Source organism: Trichosurus vulpecula, chromosome 5, assembly GCF_011100635.1.
Source record: "Trichosurus vulpecula isolate mTriVul1 chromosome 5, mTriVul1.pri, whole genome shotgun sequence".
Lineage (NCBI taxonomy): Eukaryota > Metazoa > Chordata > Mammalia > Diprotodontia > Phalangeridae > Trichosurus > Trichosurus vulpecula.
In genome coordinates this window covers 58999164-59023143 of record NC_050577.1, presented here as the reverse complement: position 1 = coordinate 59023143, position 23980 = coordinate 58999164, and the positions used below count along the sequence as shown (strand labels likewise).

General features: G+C 38.0%; 1 protein-coding gene across 1 annotated transcript in view; it reads right to left on the bottom strand.

Annotated features, from left to right (window-relative positions):
* The window catches only part of MALRD1 (MAM and LDL receptor class A domain containing 1), a gene marked incomplete at its 5' end in the record, with an annotated part of 881642 nt that overhangs the window by 246526 nt on the left and 611136 nt on the right, over positions 1-23980 (bottom strand). The window contains one exon of the mRNA XM_036760519.1: positions 17862-17990. Coding sequence (XP_036616414.1) covers positions 17862-17990 — 129 coding nt within the window. The remainder of the gene's footprint in view (positions 1-17861; positions 17991-23980) is intronic.

The window sequence follows — 23980 nt, the reverse complement described above, 5'->3', positions numbered from 1 at the left end:
CCTACTGATTACTCTTCTTGCCTCAAGTCTCTTCCCACTCTAATTCATACCTTATTATGTTGCCGAAGTGATTCTTTTCTTAATTTTTTATTTATTCAGTTTTTAATTAGTGAAATAATACAAGCATTTCCATAACATAGTAGGATTTTTAAAAGATTATTGCACATGAAATTGCAAATCATTTATGTACAACTTGCTATTCCTTTTAAATGTAATAAATAATAATACTATAATAAATACATAATATAATATGATATAACATAACGTAATATAATATAATATAAAAATTTAAAAATAAATATAATAATAATAATATAATAAAATAAAAAATAAATAAAATAATAAAGTTACCATGCATCTTTTTCCTTTTCCTTTTTTCCCCATCCATCCATCCTAGGGATGGCTACAATTAGACACACACACACACACACACATCATTCTATACATACTTCTATTTATCAATCTTTCCTCTGATGCAGATAGTGTCTTCCTTCATAGTCCTTTCTAGCTAATTTGGGTATTTACAATAGTCAAAATGACTTATTCACTCAAAGTTGTTCTTAAAACAATATTGCTTTACTGTATACAGCTTCTCGGCTCTGCTCATTTCACTCTTCATTATTTCATGCAAGTCTTTCCATGTTTTTCTAAGATGATTGAACTCATCATATCTTATAGCAGAGTAGTATTCCAACACAATCATATACCACAACTTGTTCGGCCATTCCCCAATTGGTGAGCATCCCCACAATTTCCAGTTGTTTCAAAGTGATTCTTCTTAAAGCACAAGTCTAACCATGTCACTCTCCTCTCACTAAGTTAGACGACTCCCTTATTTACCTCCAGTATCAAATTTAAACACTCTGTCATTTGAAGCTCTTCATTCCCTCCTTTCAGCCTTCCTGTATCTTATTCTCCACATGTTAACAAAGATCCAGTGACAATGGACTGCTTGCTAATCCTTGTATTCAGCACCCCATCTCCAGATTCTATGAATTTTCAAATGTTGTCCCCCATACTGACTGTTCTCCCTCCTCACCTCATGGATTCACTAGGCCCTGACAAGACTGAACTCAAATCTGACCTTTTACAAGAAGCCCTTTCCAATCCTTTTCACTACAGTGACTTCCCTCTGACATTCCCTTCTATCTACTCTGTACATATCTTGAATGTAAAAAGTTGTTTGCTTGTCTTACTCATTAGACTGTGAGCTCCTTGAGGTCAGGAACCATATTTTCCTTTTCTTTATATCTCTAGAAACTGGCACATATTAAGTACTTTTTAATTTTATTTAAAAAACAAGTCTTTTCACTGTCTACCCTGCCTTTACATATCTGCATACACCAAGAAGCAGGATTTTATAGGTGTGTGATATAACATTTCCTTAAATTTAGAATAATACTTCAATGCTATAGGTTAGATAGAGCAAATCAGGGCTAAGATTCAAGGGCCTTTTGTTCTGTACTTGAGCTTGCTGTTGTAACCTCATTACACCTCGATTTATAATATTAGCATAACATCACTTGTCACAGGGGAAATTATAAGGCTGCTTGGTATTTTGGTAATTAATATTTGATGTCTGAGGGAAAATCAGGTAGAAAAGTGAAGAAAAGATTAAACATATGGAAGCAGACTCCCATTTCCTCAACACCATCACCAAAGATATGAATTTGGTATATTATTATCACCACCTCATTTCCAAGGAGAGGAAATGATGGCATAAGCAATTAACTGGAGAATTTTCATGAGGAATTGTGCTATAGTGGATAAGAGATCTGACCTAAAGTCAGGACAACCTGGATTCAAATTCTGCCTCTAAAACTTGCAAACTGTATAAGCTGGGCAAGTGACTTAAAGATTTTCAGCCTCAGTTTCCTAATCTGTAAAATGGGGGTAAAAGTAATAGCTGTAGTACCCACCTAGCAGGACTAGTGTGAGTTTCATATGAACATTGAGCCCTTGGAAAAACATTGAAGTCCTATATAATTGGCAGTTAGTACATCTCAATAACCCTTGGTTTCTTTGCCCGTAAAAGGAGAGGAGCTTGGCTATGGCCTTTGAAGTCCTCTCTAGCTCTACGATTGAGGACAGCATAATATAGGAGACTATGATAACAACAATGATATACTTATCAAGTGTTTCAACTGCATGCTAAGGTAAAAATACCCTAGACAGAAATTTCTTGGCTTAAATAAATTTGAAAAGAAAGCTCTATATAAGGATGCTTGATAAACCTAAATAGAAAATTCAAAGCCTAAGCAATTTTTTAATGGCTAACAAAATATAAATAACAGTTAATGTTCTTTAAGACTTATGCTAAAAACTTTAAATTATGCATATGTTTGTAAATTCTATATATAAAATATTAATTTCTACATATAAATATGTATACATTCATGTATTTATACATGCCACATTAATTTTTAGATATATGTTTATTTGTATAAATATGTGGATACATATCTATCTATACACACATTCATTCTTTCTCATTTATAAGTACAAAAACTGAGCAAGTGTAGAGTATCATGTTGCATTCTAAGTACCTCATTTTAGAAAGGACATTGATAGATTGGAACATATTCAAAGGCAAGACCAGACTGGTTAAGAGGACTGGAAGCTATGCCAAATGCAGATCATTTAAAGGAACTAGAAATTGTTTAGGCTGAAGTGAAGTATTAGGGGAGACATGACATGATATAGAGGACTGAAGTAGGAACAATTCAAAGTACAGTAGCAGATGGAAAATTGAAGTAAGGCAAAAGTTCTAATGATCAGGACCAGATAAAAGCAAAATGGGATGCCTTGTAAAGCAGTGAGTTCTTCCCAGTGAGGCTGGGATTACCACTTGTCAAGGACAATGTGGATAACCCTGTTCGGGTATTAGATGGTCTAGATGGACCTTTGGGGTCCTTTTCAATTTAAAGATAGTGTGGCCATTCAAATGAGACCATTTGGTTACTGAAGCAAGTACTTTCATTACTACATATATAATCATTACATTTGTTTTTTGACAGGGACAAAAAGATTCTTGAAAAGTAAAGGAAGAAAGTTTCAAGGAATTAGTGAGCTTGCTGGATCTTGGCTAACTCCAATGGCTTCATGACATTACTGACATTTTCTTTTTCTCCTTTCATATGATGTTGCCCTTTGGCAATTTCAATTTTTTAACTAGTAGATGAGACCTCTTCAGTGTGAAGTTTAGAAATGGAAAGTTCAGAATCTCCTCATCTCTCCCATTAGTCAGATCTAGAGTTAAGTTTACTATTTGAGTGGAAAATGATAAAAATCTTGTCAGTGACAGTCAGTAATCATTTTTATTTCTAAAGAACATTGGAGCTGAATGAAAACTAGGTGAATACTATCTGTCTCAAAGGTTTATATTTTTAAAAAATTTGTTTTAAGAAAGTAACACATGAGCTTTTGGTTTCATGATTTGAGTATACTGCTTTGAAAATGAATTTACAAAAGATATAATCAAGTGGACAAGAACGAAAATTATTTTAAAATCATGGACTATTTTCATTAGTCTGAAAAGGTAGACTTCTTTTTGAAATTTTAATGTATTGGGGCAGAGCCAAGATGGTGGCTGGAAAGCAGGGACTTGCTTAAGCTCTCCCCAAAATCCCTCCAAACACCTGTAAAAAATGGCTCTGAACAAATTCTACAGCTGTGGAACACACAAAATAGCAGAAGAAAACAGGTCTCCAGCCTAGGATGGCTTGGATGGTCACTGGAAGGGTCTATTGCATGGTGTTGGGAGTGGAGCACAGCCCAGCGTGCACCGAGCTAGCACAGACCAGACCAGGAGTCAGCCTGGAGCAGGCCTTAGGCCATGAATCATTGAGCTGTGGCAGTTACCAGACTTCTCAACCCCAAAACAACAAAGCCTATGGAGCAGGTTAGTGGGAAAACTACTAGATTGAGTTAGAAAGCGGGCCAGCCCCAGCCCTGGGGGTGGCAGAGGTGGTGTGGCAGTGGTGACAGCAGCAGCAAAAAGTTCCTGTGGCTACTTCCAGAGCTCCAGCATCAGCTGCTTCCAGAGTCCCTGGCTCACACGGTGGGAGGAATCAAGTGGCAGACCAGAATGGGAGTGCAGGGCTTGCTATGCCCTGCTTGGATCTGGATCACAATCCTGGTTGGCTGTTCTTGGGAGAAGAGGAGGGCTGCTGTGGCAGAGCTTGCAATGACAATGGAATAGAAGTAGCTCTGAAAAAAGCAGCACAACCCCTCAAGCTTGGGAGAAAGCACTCTCTACTCTACAAGCAGTCATAGCCTGACAAAAAGCTCAAAGGTCAAGTAGGTGGCTGGGGACATGGCCAGGCAGTGAAAAAGGACACAGACTCAGACTCAGACCCTAGAATCTTTTATTGGTGACAAAGAAAAACAAAACATACAGCCAGAAGAAGTCAACAAAGTCAAAAAGCCTGCATCAAAAGCCTCTAAGAAAAATATGCATTGGTCTGAAGCCATGGAAGAGCTCAAAAAGGATTTGGAAAAGCATATTAGAGAAGTAGAGGAAAAATTGGGAAGAGAAATGAGAGAGAGGCAAGATGACTTGCTAAAGGAGATGAAAAATACTGAAGAAAATAAGACCCTAAAACCAGACTAACCCAAATGGCAAAAGAGCTCCAAAAAGTCAATGAGGAGAAGATTTTCTTGAAAGCCACAGTTAGCCAAATGGAAAAGGAAGTCCAAAAGACCACTAAGGAAATTACCACCTTAAAAATTAGATTGGAGCAAGTGGAAGCTAGTGACTTTATGGGAAATGAAGTTATTATAAAACAGCACCAAAGGAATGAAAAAATGGAAGACAATGTAAAATATCTCATTGGAAAAACCACTGACCTGGAGAATACATCCAGGAGAGAGAATTTAAAAATTATTGGACTACCTGAAAGCCATGATCAAAAAAAGAGCCTAGATATCATCTTTCAAGAAATTATCAAGGAGAACTGCCCTGATATTCTAGAGCCAGAGGGTAAAATAGAAATTGAAAGAATCCACAGATTGCCTCCTCAAAAAGAACCCAAAAAGAAAACTCCTAGGAATATTGTCACCAAATTCCAGAGTTCCCAGGTCAAGGAGAAAATACTGCAAGCAGTCAGAAAGAAACAATTTGAGTACTGTGGAAACACAATCAGGATAACACAAGATCTAGCAGCTTCTACATTAAGGGATCCAAGGGCTTGGAATATGATATTCCAGAGGTCAAAGGAGCTAGGATTAAAACCAAGAATCACCTACCCAGCAAAACTGAGTATAGTTCTCCAAGGCAAAATATAGACTTTCAATAAAATAGAGGACTTTGAAGCTTTCTCAGTGAAAAGACCAGAGCTGAACAGAAAATTTGACTTCCAAACACAAGAATCAAGAGAAGTATGAAAAGGTAAACTAGAAAGAGAACTCATAAGGGATTTACTAAAGTTGAACTGTTTTGTTTAGATTCCTACACAGAAAGATGGTGTGTGTGATTCATGAGGTCTTTCTCATTATTAGGGTAGTTGAAGGGAATATACATACACATAGACAGAGGGCACAGGGTGTGTTTAATATGGAGGGAAGATATCTAAAAAAATAAAACCAAATTAAGGAATGAGAGAGAAATATATCAAGAGAGGGAGAAAGGGAGACATAGAATGGGGTAAATCATCTCACAAAGAAGTGGCAAGAAAAAGCAGTTCTGTTGGAAGGGAAGAGGGGCCAGGTGAGAGGGAATGAGTGAGTCTTGCTCTCATCTGATTTGACCTGAGGAGGGTATAACACACACCCTCAATGGAGTATCTTACCCCACAGGAAAGTAGGGGGAAGGATATAAAAAAGGGGGGTCTGTAGAATAGAGGGCAGATATGGGGAGGAGGTAATCAAAAGCAAACACTTTTGAAAAGGGACAGGGTCAAGGGAGAAAACTGAATAAAGGGGAACAGGATAGGATGGAGTGAAATATAGTTAGTCTTTCACAACATGAGTATTGTGGAAGGGTTTTACATAATGATACATGTGTGGCCCATGTTGAATTGCTTGCCTTCTTAGGGAGGGTAGGTGGGAAGGGAAGAGGGGAAAGAATTTGGAAATCAAAGTTTTAAAATCAGATGCTCAGGGGCGGAGCCAAGATGGCCCCATGAAGGCAGCGTCTTACCGGAGCTCTCTCACAAGGTCTGTCAGATTCCTATAAAAAAGTGAATTTGATCAGATTTGAGAGAGTCAGAAATCGCGAGCAGTCTGCGTGGGGCAAATTTCCGAGCCGGGAGAGTCTGAAAGGCTGAAGACACGATCCTGTAGGCTCGGAGAGTGCTCAGCTGTGGGGCTGCTCCAGACCAAAGCGGAAGCGGCCGGCCGGGAAATCCACGTGGGAGACTGGCTGGGAGAAAGCTGGGTGCCTGAAACCGGCAGAGATCCCCAGGACTCCCAACACAGGTCGGCAGTCTGTGGGAGCGACGAGAGGCAGCGCAACGCCGCCGGCCGTGAAAACACCCAGTCCTGACGCTTGCAAAACCCAGGAACTCGGCTTCTTGAACTTCCGGAAGACTCAATGGCCAGGTAAAAGGCTCTAATCCTCTAATCCCTCCCCCCCTCACCCAGAGAATTCCTCGGGAATAAAAAAAGAGAACTGAAACAGAGGAGAGAGTAGTGGGGCCTCACAGGACAAATAGTAGAAGCCCATTAGTCCCAGAGGGGCAGAGTCGGCAGGGGTCAATGCCAACGGCACAGATGTAACCTTGCTCCCCCAGGGGAAGTGCCAGACATCAGCTCAAACAACAAACAGCTGAGACCATTGCTGAAAAGCAAGTGCTGGAGAGCACCCACAGGGAGTGAGACGCCAGGGAGCCACCCCCTCCCCCACACCTCAGGAAACTGAAGGTTTTAATTCTAGACTCACAACCCCCAGAATAAGAAAGCTGGGACAGAAAGCCCTGAGACCCACAGATAGAAATTCGTTGTAAAGCCAGCAAAAGGCAAACCAACATGAAGAAGAACACAAAAAAACCGAGGACAATAGATTCTTTTTATGGAGACAAGCAGGATCAAAATATCAACATAGAAGAGGATAGCAATGACACGGTAGATACATCAGATACCTCAAAAGCTAATATGAACTGGTCTCCAGCCCAAAAAGCACTGCTGGAAGAGCTAAAGGAGGATTTTAAAAACCAAATTAGGGAGCTAAAATAAAATATGGAAAAAATGGAAAAAAGGGAGAAAAAATCCACTGATGAAATCAAGTCCCTAAAGAATAAGATTGGCGAAATGGCTACGGAGATTCAGAATCTAGAGAGAGAAAAGGACACCCTGAGAGGCGAAATCAACCAATTGAAAATGGAGGCTCAAAAGCAAAATGTAAACACTAACTCATTTAAAATTAGACTTGAGCAAGTAGAAGCTAATGAATCTATGAGGCATCAAGAAGTAATAAAACAAAACGTAAAGAATGAAAAAATAGAAAAAAAATGTGAAATATCTGATTGGCAAAACAACTGACCTGGAAAATAGATCCAGGAGAGACAATCTGAGAGTTATTGGCCTACCGGAAATCCACAATGAAAAAAAGGAGCCTTGACAGTATCTTCGAAGAAATTATCAAAGACAACTGCCCAGAGGTCCTAGAACCAGAGGGCAAAATAGTCATTGAAAGAATTCACCGATCACCCCCTGAAAGAGATCCCAAACTGAAAACACCAAGAAATATTATAGCCAAATTTCAGAGCTATAAACTCAAGGAGAAAATACTGCAAGCAGCCAAAAAGAAGCAATTCAAATATCGTGGAACTACAGTCAGGATCACGCAGGATCTCTCAGGTTCCATATTAAAAGACAGGAGAAATTGGAATATGATATCCCGAAGGGCAAAGGAGCTGGGACTACAACCAAGGATCAACTACCCAGCAAAACTAAGCATAATTTTTCAGGCAAGGCGATGGACATTCAATGAAATAAGGGAATTCCAGACCTTCCTGATGAAAAGGCCAGAACTCAATGGAAAATTTGATCTCCAAATACAAAACCCAAGAGAGACATAAAAAGGTAACCAGGGGGAAAAACCCCACAAACCTTATTAACCAATAAGGGCAGGTTGTTTACATCTTTATGTGGGATTATATCATCTTATGTATGTTTTTTATGTATATATATATACATATACATATATAAGTCATTCTTGTGAATGGTACAACTATTATGACAAATGAAAGGGATATACATAGGTTGTGAATGCCTGTATAAATTAACTGATGTAAAGATATAAAATATAAATAAGAGATATAAAGGGAGGGCTATGAGGGAAGTGGTAAGGAGGTAGTAGAAAAGGGTAAATTACACCAAAGGAAGTGGCACAAAAACATATTATAGTAGAGGGAAAGAAGGGAGGGAGAAGAGCAGTATTTGAGCTTTACTGTCATCTGATCTAGTTCAAGAAGGGAATAACATACTCTGATAAGTTTAGAAATCTAACTTGTCCTACGGGAAGTGGGAGGGTAAGGGGGGAAAAAGGGAGGGGGGTGGGCAGAAGGAAGAGGAGAAGTAGCAAGTGGGTAACGGTAAGATAAGGGAGGGGAATAAAGAGGGAGGGTTAACTGAGGAAAGTGGCGGTCAAAAGCAAAACTTTGTTGAGGAGGAGAAGGGGAAAGGGAGAAATAAAAGCATAAACAGCGGGAATTAGGATGGAGAAAAAGACACAGATAGAAATCATAACCCTGAACGTGCAGGGGATGAACATTCTCACAAAACAGAAGCAGATAGCAGAATGGATTAAAAACCATAATACTACAATATGCTGTTTACAAGAAACGCATCTGAAACAGGGGGATACACATAGGGTTAAGGTAAAAGGCTGGAGTAAAACATATTGTGCCTCAGCTAAAGTAAAAAAAGCAGGTGTAGCAATCCTAATTTCAGACAAAGCAAAAGTAAAGACAGATCTAATTAAAAGAGATAAGGAAGGACATTATATCCTGCTAAAAGGCACCATAAACAATGAAGCAATATCATTGCTTAACATATATGCACCAAGTGGTAAGGCATACAAATTCTTAGAGGAGAGGTTAAGGGAGTTACAGGAAGAAATAGACAGCAAAACTATAATATTGGGAGACCTCAACCTCCCCCTTTCTGAACTTGATAAATCTAACCTCAAAATAAATAAGAAAAAAGTTAAGGAGGTAAACAGAATTTTAGAAAAGGCACCTATGATAGACCTCTGGAGAAAACTGAATGGGGATAAAAAGGAATATACTTTCTTCTCAAAAGTACATGGCACATACTCAAAAATTGACCAAGTACTAGGGCATAAAAACCTCACAATCCAGTGCAGAAAAGCAGAAGTAGTCAATGCATCCTTTTCAGATCATGATGCAATAAGAATCATTTTTAATAAAGTACCATGGAAAAATAAGCTAAAAACTAATTGGAAACTAAATAATTTAATTCTAAAGAGTGAGTGGGCCAAAGAACAAATCAGAGAAACAATTAATAATTTCATTCATAATTTCATTCAATAATGAAACAACATACGAAAACTTATGGGATGCAGCAAAAGCAGTTCTTAGGGGAAGTTTTATATCTCTAAATGCCTACATGAATAAATAGGGAAAGAGGAGATCAATGATCTGGGCATACAGCTGAAAAAGCTAGAAAAAGAGCAAATTGAAAACCCCCAATTAAATACCAAATTAGAAATACTGAAAATCAAAGGAGAGATTAATAAAATTGAAACCAAGAAAACTATTGAATTAATAAATAAAACAAAGAGCTGGTTTTATGAAAAAACCAATAAAATTGAAAAACCTTTGGCCAATTTGATTAAAAAAAAAGAAAGAAGAAAATCAAATTACCAGTATAAAAAATGAAAAGGGTGAGGTCACCTCTAATGAAGAGGAAATCAAAACAATAATTAGGAATTATTTTGCCCAACTGTATGCCCATAAATTTGACAACCTTAGAGATATGGATGAATATCTACAAAAACATAAACTGCCCAGACTAACAGAGAAGGAAGTGAAATTTCTTAATGACCCCATATCAGAAAAAGAAATTGAGCAGGCCATCAACGAATTCCCTAGGAAAAAATCTGCAGGGCCAGATGGTTTTACATGTGAATTCTATCAAACATTTAAAGAACAACTAATTCCAATACTTTGTAGACTATTTGGGAAAATAGGTGAAGAAGGAGTCCTACCAAATTCTTTTTATGACACAAATATGATACTAATACCGAAACCAGGTAGAGTCAAAACAGAGAAAGAAAATTATAGACCAATTTCTTTAATGAATATTGATGCAAAAATTTTAAATAAAATATTAGCAAAAAGATTGCAGCAACTCATTACGAGAATAATACACTATGACCAGGTAGGAGTTATTCCAGGAATGCAAGGCTGGTTCAATATTAGGAAAACTATTAGCATAATTGACCATATCAACAACAAAACTAGCAGAAACCATATGATCATCTCAATAGATGCAGAAAAAGCCTTTGACAAAGTACAACACCCATTCCTATTAAAAACACTAGAAAGCATAGAAATAAGTGGAACCTTCCTCAAAATTATAAATGGCATCTACCTAAAACCATCAACAAGCATTATTTGTAATGGGGATAAACTAGATGCATTCCCAATAAGATCAGGGGTGAAACAAGGATGTCCATTATCACCCCTATTATTCAATTTGGTACTAGAAACATTAGCTGTAGCAATAAGAGAAGAAAAAGAAATTGAAGGAATTAGAATAGGAAAAGAAGAAACTAAATTATCATTTTTTGCAGATGATATGATTATTTATCTAGAGAATCCTAGAGAATCAAGTAAAAAACTACTTGAAATAATAAACAATTTTAGCAAAGTTGCAGGATATAAAATAAACCCACATAAATCCTCAGCATTCCTATACATCACTGAAAAAGCCCAACAGCAAGAGATAGAAAGAGAAATTCCATTCAAAGTTACTGAAGGCACTATAAAATATTTGGGAGTCTATTTGCCAAGACAAACCCAGGGCCTATATGAACATAACTATGAAACACTTTACACGCGAATAAAATCAGATCTAAATAAATGGAGAAATATCAGTTGCTCATGGTTAGGCCGAGCTAATATAATAAAAATGACAATTCTACCTAAATTAATCTATCTATTCAGTGCCATACCAATCGAACTACCAAAAATTTTTTTTTACTGAGCTGGACAACATAATAACAAAATTCATTTGGAAAAACAAGAGGTCTAGAGTATCTAGGATATTAATGAAAAGACATGCTAGAGATGGTGGCTTAGCCACACCAGATATTAAACTGTAGCAGTCATCAAAACTGCCTGGTACTGGTTAAGAAACAGGGGTGTGGATCAGTGGAATAGGATAGGTACACAAGTAGGTGAAATCAACAAGTTTAGCAATCTACTCTTTGATAAACCCAAAGAGGCCAGCTTCTGGGCTAATAATTCACTATTTCACAAAAACTGTTGGGAAAATTGGAAAATGGTAGGGCAAAAACTGGGCATAGACCAATATCTTACACCATATACCAAAATAAAATCAAAATGTGTTCATGATTTAGGAGTAAAAGTTGATACTCTAAGTAATTTGGGAAAGCAAGGAATAGTTTACTTATCAGATTTGTGGAAAAGTAAAGAATTCATGACCCAACAAGAGATAGAGAGCATTACAAAATGCAAAATGGATAATTTTGATTATGTCAAATGGAAATGTTTTTGTACAAAAAAAGCCAATGCAACAAGAATTAGGAGGGAAGCAGAAAATTGGGAGAAAATCTTTGCAACTAGTATCTCTGATAAAGGCCTCATCTCTAAAATACACAGGGAGCTGAGCCAAATACATAGGAATACAAGCCATTCCCCAATTGAGAAATGGTCAAAGGATATGAACAGGCAGTTTTCAGAGGAAGAAATTAAAGCTATCTACAGGCATATGGAAAAATGCTCTGGATCACTACTGATTCGAGAAATGCAAATCAAAACAACTCTTAGATACCACATCTCTCCTGTCAGATTGGCTAAAATAACAAAACAGGAAAATGATAAATGCTGGAAAGGATGTGGGGAAATTGGAACATTGTTGCATTGCTGGTGGAGTTGTGAGCTGATCCAGCCATTTTGGAGAGCAGTTTGGAACTATGCCCAAAGGGCTATAGAAATGTTCATACCCTTTGACCCAGCAATACCACTTCTAGGGTTGTATGCCAAAGAAATCACACAAGCGGGAAAAGGACCCATATGTACAAAAATATTTATAGCAGCTCTCTTTGTGGTAGCCAAGAATTGGAAATCAAAGGGATGCCCATCAATTGGTGAATGGCTGAACAAGCTGTGGTATATGAAGGTGATGGAATACTATTGTGCCATAAGAAATGGGGATGATGCAGACTTCATAACAACCTGGAAAAACCTACACGACATAATGCTGAGTGAGCGGAGCAGAGGCAGGAGAACGTTGTGCACAGCCACAGATATATGGATTCCATGAGGACCAACCCTGACATACTGCACTTTTCTCAGCAACCTAAGGGGCAAGGACAACTCCAGGGGACTCACGATGGAGAATGCTATCTTCATCGAGACAAAGAACTGCGAAGTTTGAATACAGACTGAGGCACACTACATGCTGGCCTTTTTTGCTTCTCTTTTGTTTTTGTTTTTGGGTTTGTTTTTTTTTTTTGTTCTGTTTCTTCTTTCTCATGATTCATTCCATTGGTCAAAATTCTTTTCCACGACTTGACTAGTGCATAAATTAATTCAATGCGAAGTTATACATGACAGTTATATGAGACTCCATGCTGTCTTGGGGAGGGAGGGGGGAGGGAGGGGAGAAAAACTGGAACTCAAAACTATGTAGAACCATGTGTGGTAAACTAAAAATAAATAAAGAAATTTATAAAAAAAAATCAGATGCTCAAAAGAAAAATTCATCTTTGCAAGCAACTGAGAAATAAGATATGTAGGGAATGGGGCATAGAAATCTATCCTGCCCTACAAGAAAGTGAGGGGAAAGGGAATGGGGGAATGGGGTGACAGAAGGGAGGACTGATTGGGGAATGGGGCCATTAGAATATATGCCATCTTGGAGTGGGGGGAGGGTAGAAATGGGGAGAAAATATGTAACTCAAAATCTTGTGGAAACTATAATATTAAATAATTTTTAAAAGAAAGTTTAGTGTTTTGATAAGAAAATAGCTTAGAAGGGGGACTGGACAACAAGTCCTTAAAGAATACTAAGTTTTGCCTCTTGTGGCTCCTTATGCACAGCATGCCTAGATATTTCTTCCTGATTCTAATCAAATACATGGACCTTGGAAGCCTATTTATAGCCACATGTGACTGTGTAACCACTGTGTGGTGACACTTTGCTACGGTAATAATATATGATGACAAAAAAAATCTTCCAATGGCTGAAGAACTAGAAGAACTAAGGATTCAGTGGGTGTTGGGCTAGAAATGAGTGAGTATACAATGGCAGGCCCATCTTTCATTCTTCTGGTCTGAAAGCAAATGAGAAGAGGACTGCTGTGAGCTGCTGGTTAGGGGGATTAGTGGTTGCTCCCTGTCCCACCCAGCTGCTATGTGTCTCTTCTGTTTCTTTCCTATTCTTGGGTGACCCAGCATTCTAAGAGTATATCAAGGAAACTGTGTGAATTTTGGAGAGGGAGAAGCCCCGTCCAAAATCCCAGTGGTGACCAGAATTGGTAGCAATAGACAAGAGAATAAACTGCAGAAGTCAAAGGGAAAGAGAAACATGGAAAGGAAGTCATTTGATGACAGTAGTGCCATCAAAGATTATAAGTCTTTGTAACAATGAGTAGTGTCAGCCATGGATTCTAAAATGGTAGTTATCCTTTAACCTGATCAGAGAGATATACATAAAGTGAACTTCATGAGGCCTCCACAAAGGGAGAAAAAGATTTCCAGAGCCAGAAATAAGAAGGCATCCCTATGGCACATATGTTCTCTACACATCTGCCTCATTTCTACAGGATTTTATGGTTGAGGTTGTACCTTGGGACCTTGTTGGGCAAGAGGACAGCTTGGGGCGGTATTGTTTTATTTTAAAAAATCTTGCTATACCTTCTCAAGAACCCTCTTTTCTGAAAACCAATAGAATTCAACTGGCTATCACACTGGTGGGGGCTCATGAGCAACGGTACCAGAAAGCCCAATACTTCCAGGTCATCCCTGGAACATTGATAGATATTGCCTTCTGGGGGCCTCAAGCTATTTTTTTAACTGTGTGTTGAGAGAGTGAGACCAAAAATGTTACTAAAATAGCATCAACGATCTGGAGAGATCTCAGAGGCCATCTATCCAACTTTATTATTCCTTAAAGTAAGGAATCTAATATACAGGTAGATGAAGGGATGACCAAGGTCACTTAAGTAACTATGAGACAGAAGTAAAATTTCAAGACAGGTCCTTTAACTACAGAGTCAGTGAAATTCATCATAACACAATTTCTGTAACCAGTCCTTCTCTGAAATCCTGCCCTAAAGGGGGAAAAATGCAACTTTTGTATATCATTCTGTCCTAGTCATCCGAGCCTCCCTGTGGGAATTCTGGGTCATTCCTAGGCCAAGATTAGTTACTACAATTTACTTAGGCATCGTGTTTTCCAGAATTGTTTGGTCTGTAATGGTTATATCATTGGTTTTGCGAACTCCCAATTAGAAAACTCTCTATCAACACAGACTGGAACCTGATGCTTGACCATTTAAAACTGTAGAGAATTGCCTGGGGTCACTAAGAGGTAAAGATACCTGCCCACAGTCACACAGCTTTTATATATATATATATCAGAGATGGTATGGAATTTAGAACTTTCTGATTGAGGTCAGCTCTTTATCCACTAAACCACACTTCCTCTCTTATAAATTTTCAGTCACATTTAAATTATTTCACCTATGTATATTATTCTCTCTGTAACTGACCCAATGATTCATAAAAATCTTGGTGTTCAGTCAGTATCATCATAGGGGATCCTTGGGACTGAACATCCATTCTCTATAAAGCTCAAAATAATTCTATATCAAAGATTAATACATTTTAAGGATTAAATCTTAATAATCTCCAAAATTAACATATTCACTATATCAATTAAAACATGCTCTTTGGTGTTTTGTGTATCTTTTTTTCATATGTTTTTGCATAGACTTGTAATGGAAGAAGAGATATCCCCAGTGAAATGGTTGATAAAGTAAGGTGGTCTAGGAGATATTTACTCTTGAGTGGTAAGGTAGAAGGATAATTTATTAGCAGTGATCAATTCCTCTGAGTACCTTTCAGCCTGGCTCCTCATGATCTTTTGAATGGTAAATGGTGCCGTACTCATATTCCATTGCTAGGCAACTTTTCATAAATTTTCCCCAGATTTTGACTTCTTTATTACTGTTTGTCAAACTGGCTCATAATATGAATTGTTTCCTCTATTTGTGTCTTGATAGAACTAAAGTTTATGTCATTCCTAAAGTTCTGGAGAAGTCTTTTAAGATGCAGTGGTAATGACAGCTGATTAGTACAAATAATTTCTCTGAGTGGTCAAATTCATATTGCAGATTTCCATTGGGCTGGAATCAATTACTACTTTTTAAATACAAATATATTTTAAATAAAGTAAAGTCAAATAATGTGATCTCTTCTTGGGATTTATCATTAACACTAATCAGGACCTACATTTAGTATGGCAATTTCAGTGCTCATTGAAGAAATAGTTGTTCAAATACTACTGAAAGGTATTTTTTTCTATGCTGGTAGAGGAAGTCAATATATGCCTTCAGTGTTTCTTGGGACTCCAAGACTATTCAAATGTAACCTCCTAAAGAGGGCTTTTCCTAATATCCTGGATTGTTAATACTCTTCTAAACACACACACACACACACACATACACACACACACACACAATTACTTTGTATTTATTTTGTATAGTTTTTTGTATCTACTTATCTTCATGTATGGTGGCTTCTCTTTCTCTCACTCCCTTCCTGAAAAAGTAAGTGCCTTGAAGGCAGGGACTATTTTGCTTCTGTCTTCATATCTTCAATGTGTGCCACAGTGCTTTGCACATAGTAGGCACTTAATAACTGTAGGTTTTATCAAATTAAATGTATAGCCAGAGATAGAGGAACACATTTTTAATCCCACCTTTTGAGGAGGCTAAGGCCAATGGTTATCTTGATCTGGGGACTATTACGCTTTAGGAGACTCTTCCAATTAGGTGTCTAATGTTGGCTTCAATAAGATGACACCTTGGAAGTACCAGAGACTGGAGGTAGGAGGGTGGGAAAGGGAGACAGTGCACCAGGTTGTCTAAGGAGGGCAAACTAGCCCAGGATGGAAATAGAGTTGGGCAAAGGTCCCGCACCAATCAGCAGTGGGATCAAGCCATGAGTAGCCTCTGTGCTTCCAGCTTGGGTGTAATAGGAAGAGCCAGACTTTCAAAAAAAAAAAGAGAATGTATAATGTTTTGTTAGGAACTTCATATGCTCTAAGAGAACTTGAACCATTGCTTATAGATTCAAAAGTTATGAGATAACCTGTAAAGCAGGGGATCATAACTTTTTCTGTATTACAGATTCCTTTAACAGAGGCTGCTTCTAAAGCCTATGAACCTTTTCTGAAAAAAATGTTTTTAAATGGATAAATTAAAGTGGAACCAAAAAGGAAACCAATTATATTAAAATACAATTGTTAAATTTTTTTTAAAAGTTCAAAGACTCCAGGTTAAGAAACCCTGCTTGACCTAAAGAACATTAGACTCATTTGAAATCTTTCTCATAAGGATTTACGATTTGGAGATGAATGAGCAATCTGTTATCCCTGGACTGAGTGAAAGTAGGTCAATATGACCTGAATGGAAGAAAAGTTTTGGGAATCATAGTATAATAGATCTGCAGATAAAAGGGATCTAACTAGAATTCTAGTCCAAACATCTCATTTAATGGAAAAGGAGATTAAAGCCCAGGTAAGTTACAGTCTCACAAAAACTAAGCCTTAGAGATAGAGTGTGAGCCTAAGTTGTCTGAACTCTTTCCAATTTATCATGATGATCTAAATATTCTTTGTAGTTTTTTTTCTTAACTTACCCCTTTGGACACTATGATTAATGTGAATTTCCAAGAAATCGTTTAAGAGGATGTTATTGTTGTTCGGTCATGTCTAACTCTTCATCTCCCCATATGGGGTTTTCTTGGCAAAAATACTGGAGGGGTTTGCCATTTCCTTCTCTAGTTCATTTTACAGATGAAGAAACTGAGACAAACAAGGTTAACTGACTTTCTCAGGGTCATACAGTTATTAAATCTGAGGCCAGATTTGCCTCAAAGTCAGGGAAATGAGTTTTCCTGATTCTACGCACCACAATCTAACCACTGAGCCACCTAGCAGCCCTTTAAGATAATTTAAGTATGTTCAATAACAATTAAGGAACTCTAAGTAGATCTTTCTTTTTGACTCTCTAATGAGACAGAATAACCTATTTAATAAGACATTCTAGCTTATATGTTATTTAGCCAATCTCCTGAACATCCGTTCCAGCTAAAACCATTTGGTTTAGCTCATATAAATAGAAACAATGAAGAAAAAGAAAAATCTAGTGGTTTTTTTCAATGGCTATCCAGACTTTTGCAGACTTTATTCAACTACCAAAGTTCAAACAGTTAAGACCTGATAACAATCTAGCATGGCTGGTATTCATTATGAAGTAAATAGCTGAAGCTGACATATAGAGAGGTTATGGAAAATCTTTTGGTTTGTCCAAGCCATAAGGAGGCTGGAAAGTTCTGACAATTATATAAATCCCTTCAGACTGTTATTGTGAGCATACATTTCATATAAGTCATTATGTTAAGCTGGAGAGAAATACTCACTGCAATCAGCTTCATCAGACCTATCCATGCAGTCAGGCTTGTAGTCACAAACCAGATGGTATTCAATACACTTCTTGTCTTGACACAGGAAATCTGTGGCTTCTGGGCAGACCTCTGAATACTCTCCAACTGAAACCAACAGGAAATTCAAGTCAATAGAATAGAGATAGGAATAAAGATAAGGACAGGGATGAGGAAAGGACTTGGGATTTCATCAGTATAGGGAAATCCTGGACGAGGATGAGAAACCATGTGCAATTTATGATCTTACAGCATTGTCTAGGCTAAGGGATTGAGTTAAGTGATTTTTTCCAGAACCATGCTGCCATGTGACAGAGACGGGCTATGAATCCAGGCCTTTCTGACTTAGTACAACTTTCTATCCAGTATATTCAGCTACCTCTGACAACTGTTTTAAGTCAATATTTAATTAAATAAAAATATACTCCTTCTCTTCATGGGATCATACTACCATTTATAAGATCTATAATCACTTACATAGTACCTACTATGTGCCAGATTGGGCTGACTGCTTTATAAATATTATTTCATTTGATCCTCACAACAACCCTGAGAAGTAGGTACTATTCTTATCCTCTTTTTATAATTGAGGAAACTGAGACAAAAATAGGCCAAGTGGCTTGTCCTGGGGAACAGAGCTAGTAAGTGTGTGAGGCTAAATTTGAAGTCACATCTTGTTGACTCTGAGTCTACTATACGAACTAGGGATATTGGAATTCATTTGCTCTAAATCCCTCATTTGCAGATGAAGAAACTGAAGCCCACGGAATTTAATTGACTTGTTCAAGGTCAAACAGGTAAAAAGGTACAGAGATGGTATTGAAATACAGGTCCTCTGATTTATTTCATTTCAACATTTTGATTTTGATTGAATAACTTATTATGTACAGTGACTAAAAGAAGCTGATATGAGTAACAGAGGTTATTTCATCCTGTTCTCTTTTTCATAGTTCTTCCCTGCTATTGTATTGATCATGATCCAGTTAATGTGTTATAAATTATTTTTATTGATTCCTCTTTGTTTTTTACATAACCAAAATTTCCCAAAATGCTTCCTCTTCCAGAAAACCATTGTATAGGGTATTGTGGAAACACAATCAGGTTAACACAAGATCTAGCAGTTTCTACATTAAGAGATCAAAGGGCTTGGAATATGATATTCTGGAGATCAAAGGAGCAAGGATTAAAACCAAGAATCACCTACCCAGCAAAACTGAGTATCGTGCCCCAAGGCAAAATATGGAATTTCAATAAAATAGAGGGCTTTCAAGCTTTTTCAGTGAAAAGATCAGAGCTGAATAGAAAATTTGACTTTCAAACACAACAATCAAGAGAAGCATGAAAAGGCAAATGAGAAAGAGAAACCATAAGGAACTTACTAAAGTTGAACTGTTTTGTTTACATTCCTACATGGAAAAATGATGTGTATAATTCATGAGACCTCAGTATTAGGGTAGCTGAAGGGAATATATGTGTGTGTGTGTGTGTGTGTGCGTGTGTGTGTGTGTGTGTGTAGAGACAGAGGGCACAGGGTGAGTTGAATATGAAAGGATGATATCTTAAATAAAATCAAATTAAAGGATGAGAGAGGAATAATTGAGAGAGGGAGAAAGAGAGAGATAGAATGGGGTAAATTATCTCACATAAAAGTGCCAAGAAAAGCAGTTGTTTTGGAAGGGAAGAGGAGGCAAGTGACGGGGAATGAGTGAATCTTGCTCTTATTGGATTTGACCTGAGAATGGAATAACATACACAATCAATTTGGTATCTTACCCCACAGGAAAGAAGGAGGAAGGAGATAAAAAAAGCAGGGGGTGGGGGAGGGAATGACAGAAGGGAGGGCAGATAGGGGGAGTAGGTAATCAAAAATAAACATTTTTGAAAAGGGACAGGGTCAAGGGAGAAAATTGAATAAAGGGGGATAGGATAGGAAGGAGCAAAATATAGTTAGTCATTCACAACATGAGTACTGTGGAAGGGTTTTGCATAATGATGCACATGTGGCATATGTTGAATTGCTTGCCTTCTTAGGGAGGGTGGGTAGGGAGGGAAGAAGGGAGAGAATTTAGAACTCAAAGTTTTAAAAACAGATGTTCAAAAAAAAGTTTTTACATGCAACTAGGAAATAATATATATAGGCAATGCGGCATAGAAATCTATCTTGCCCTACAAGAAAGTAAGGGAAAAGGGGATGGGGGCAGTGGGGTGACAGAAGGGAGCGCTGACTGGGGAACAGGGCAATCAGAATATATGTCACCTTGGAGTGAGGGGGAGGGTAGAAATGGGGAGAAAATTTGTAATTCAAACTCTTGTGCAAATCAATGCTGAAAACTAAAAATATTAAATAAATAAATAATAATTAAAAAGAAAACCATCATGTATAATAAGTGGTATATTAATTTTTTTTTATTTTTTAAAGCAGACATCAATTTATTAAAATTAAATGGACATAATATTTAGTTCTTGGTCCAATCTGACCTGCTTTTATTACTACCATCCTTCTTAAAAAGATAAATAACTGTTCTTTCCGAAGTCCTTCCTACCATGGCCACAGGCCCTTTTCATAAGGAAATGACAACATTTCAACAAGTCGTATTTTAAAGACAAAAAAAGAAAAAAAGAAAGAAAAGAGGAAAAAAATCAGCAGAGGCGATCAATACATTGAACAGGTTTGAAAATGTATGTAATATATAATATGGATGTCACACCTCTGCCAAGGGTTTGGGAGGACAGGTCTAAGTTAATATGACTTAACATCATTTTTTTTTCAGAGAATTTTTTTTTAATTTATTTAACATATTTAGTTTTCAGCATTGATTTTCACAAGAGTTTGGATTACAAATTTTCTCCCTATTCTACCCTCCCCCCACTCCAAGATGGCGTATATTCTGGTTGCCTTGTTCCCCAGTCAGCGCTCCCCTCTGTCATGCCACTCCCCTCCCATCCCCTTTTCCCTTCCTTTCTTGTAGGGCAAGATAAATTTTTACGCCCCATTGCCTGTGTATCTTATTTTCTTGTTACATGCAAAAACATTTTTGTTTGTTTTTGAACATCTGTTTTTAAAACTTTGAGTTCCAAATTCTCTCACCTCTTCCCTTCCCGCCCACCCTCCCTAAGAAGTCAAGCAATTCAACATAGGCCACATGTGTATCATTATGTATAACCCTTCCACAATACTCATGTTGTGAAAGACTAACTATATTTTGCTCCTTCCCAACCCATCCCCCTTTATTGAATTTTCTCCCTTGACCCTGTCCCCTTTCGAAAGTGTTTGTTTTTGACTACCTCCACCCCATCTGCCCTCCCCTCCATCATCCCCCCATTTTTTTTATCTTCTTCCCTCTTCTTTCCTGTGGGGTAAGATTCCCAATTGGGTATGTATGGTATTCCCTCCTTAGGCCAAATCTTATGAGAGCAATGTTGACTCATTCCCCCCTCATCCGCCCTCTCCCCTCCTCCCACAGAACTGCTTCCTCTTGCCACCTTTATGGGAGATAATCCATCCCATTCTATCTCTCTTTATCTCCCTCTCTCAGTATATTCCTCTCTCATCCCTTAATTTGAATTTATTTCATTTAGATATCTTCCCTTCATCTTCAACTCACCCTGTGTGTCTGCTCTCTCCCTCCCTCTCTCTCTCTCTCTCTCTCTCTCTCTCTCTCTCTCTATCTATCTATATATATATATATATATATATATATATATATATATATGTATATATATATATATACATACACACATAGATATATACATATATACACATTCACCCATATATATATATATATATATATATATATATATGTACATAAACATATATGTATGCATATTCCCTTCAGCTACCCTAATACTGAGGTCTCATGAATCATACACATCATGTTTCCATGTAGGAATGTCAACAAAACAGTTCACCTTTAGTAAGTCCCTTACAATTTCTTTTTCTTGTTCTTTTTCTTGATTACCTTTTCATGCTTCTCTTGATTCTAGTGTTTGAAAGTCACATTTTCTATTCAGTTCTGGTCTTTTCACTGAGAAAGCTTGAAAGTCCTCTATTTTATTGAAAATCCATATTTTTCCTTGGAGCATAATACTCACTTTTGCTGGGTAGGTGATTCTAGGTTTTAATCCTAGCTCCATTGACCTCCGGAATATCGTATTCCAAGCCTTTCGATCTCTTAATGTAGAGGCTGCCAGATCTGGGGTTATTCTGATTATGTTTCCACAATACTCAAATTGTTTCTTTCTGGCTGCTTGCAGTATTTTCTCCTTGATCTGGGAGCTCTGGAATTTAGCGACAATATTCCTGGGAGATTTCTTTTTGGGATCTATTTGAGGAGGTGATCGATAGATTCTTTCAATTTCTATTTTGCCCTGTGGCTCTAGGATATCAGGGCAGTTCTCCTTGATAATTTCTTGAAAGATGATATCTAGGCTCTTTTTTTGATCATGGCTTTCAGGTAGTCCAGTAATTTTTAAATTATCTCTCCTGGATCTATTTTCTAGGTCAGTGGTTTTTCCAATGAGATATTTCACATTATCTTCCATTTTTTCATTCCTTTGGTTCTGTTTTATAATATCTTGATTTCTCATAAAATCACTTCCTTCCACTTGCTCCAATCTAATTTTTAAAGTAGTATTTTCTTCAGTGGTCTTTTGGACCTCCTTTTCCATTTGGCTAGTTCTGCCTTTCAAGGCGTTCTTCTCCTCATCGGCTTTTTGGAGCTCTTTTGCCATTTGATTTAGTCTATTTTTTAAGGTGTTGTTTTCTTCAGTGTATTTTTAAGTATTTTTTTTAGGTCTCCTTTAGCAAGTCATTGACTTGTTTTTCATGGTTTTCTCGCATCCTTCTCATTTCTCTTCCCAATTTTCCTCTACTTCTCTAACTTGCTTTTCCAAATCCTTTTTGAGCTCTTCCTTGGCCTGGGACCAGTTCATGTTTTTCTTGGAGGCTTTTGGTGTAGGCTCTTGCACTTTATTGACTTCTTTAGGCTGTATGTTTTGGTCTTCTTTGTCAGCAAAGAAAGAATGCAAAGTCTGAGACTGAATCTGGGTGCGTTTTCACTGCCTGGCCATATTCCCAGCCAACTAACTTGACCTTTGAGGTTTGCAGTGGGGTATGACTGCTTGTAGACTACAGAGTTCTATGTTCCACGTTTGGGGGGGAGGTGCCAGTCCTGCCGCACCAGCACTGCTCCTTCCCCGACCCCCAACCCGAACTGGGCTTAGATCTTCAGCAGGCTGTGCACTCCTGCTCTGATCCGCCACTTAATTCCTCCCACCAGGTGGGCCTGGAGCCGGAAGTAACAACAGCTGTAGCTGCCCCACCTCTGCTGCCCCCTGGGCTGGAAGCTGAACCGCAAACTCCTTCTACTCCCACAGCTTTTCCCACTAACCTTCTCCGCTGTCTTTGGTGTTTGTGGGTTAAGGAGTCTGGTAACTGCCGCAGCTCACTGATTCAGGGCGCTAGGGCCCCCTCCGCCCGGCTTCTGGTCTGGATGGTCCACGCCGCTCAGGCTGGGTTCTGCTCCACTCCGTTCCCAGCTCCCAGCTCCGTGTGGGAGCGACCTCACCCAGAGACCATCCAGGCTGTCCTGGGCTGGAGCCCTGCTTCCCTCTGCTGTTTTGTGGGTTCTGCCGTTCTAGAATTGGTTCAGAGCCATTTTTTATAGGTTTTTAGAGGGACTCAGTACGGAGCTCACACTAGTTTCTGCTTACCAGCTGCCATCTTCAACATCATTTTTAAATTACTATAACTATTCTTCTACTTTGTCAGTTGGACAGATGAGTGGAATCAGTCACATAGCAGACAAAAGGGAAGACGGAATACTAATCTTAGTCTTTCATACTACCAGCTTTCCTCCTGAGTTTCTGTTAATCTATATGACAGGGACATAACCCAAATGCCATTAATGATATTCCTCTAGTAGATCAAATGCTGGCCTCATTATTTAGTTATGTCCTTGTGTTCCACAGTGCAGTACTATTGGTTTGACCTATCTTTCCCTTTCATCTTCTCCTGTGCAATTGTCTATTGAGTATACATCAGTGACAGCAATTAATAATTAATTGAATTATATGGTATGGATCTTTAGTAGACGCTA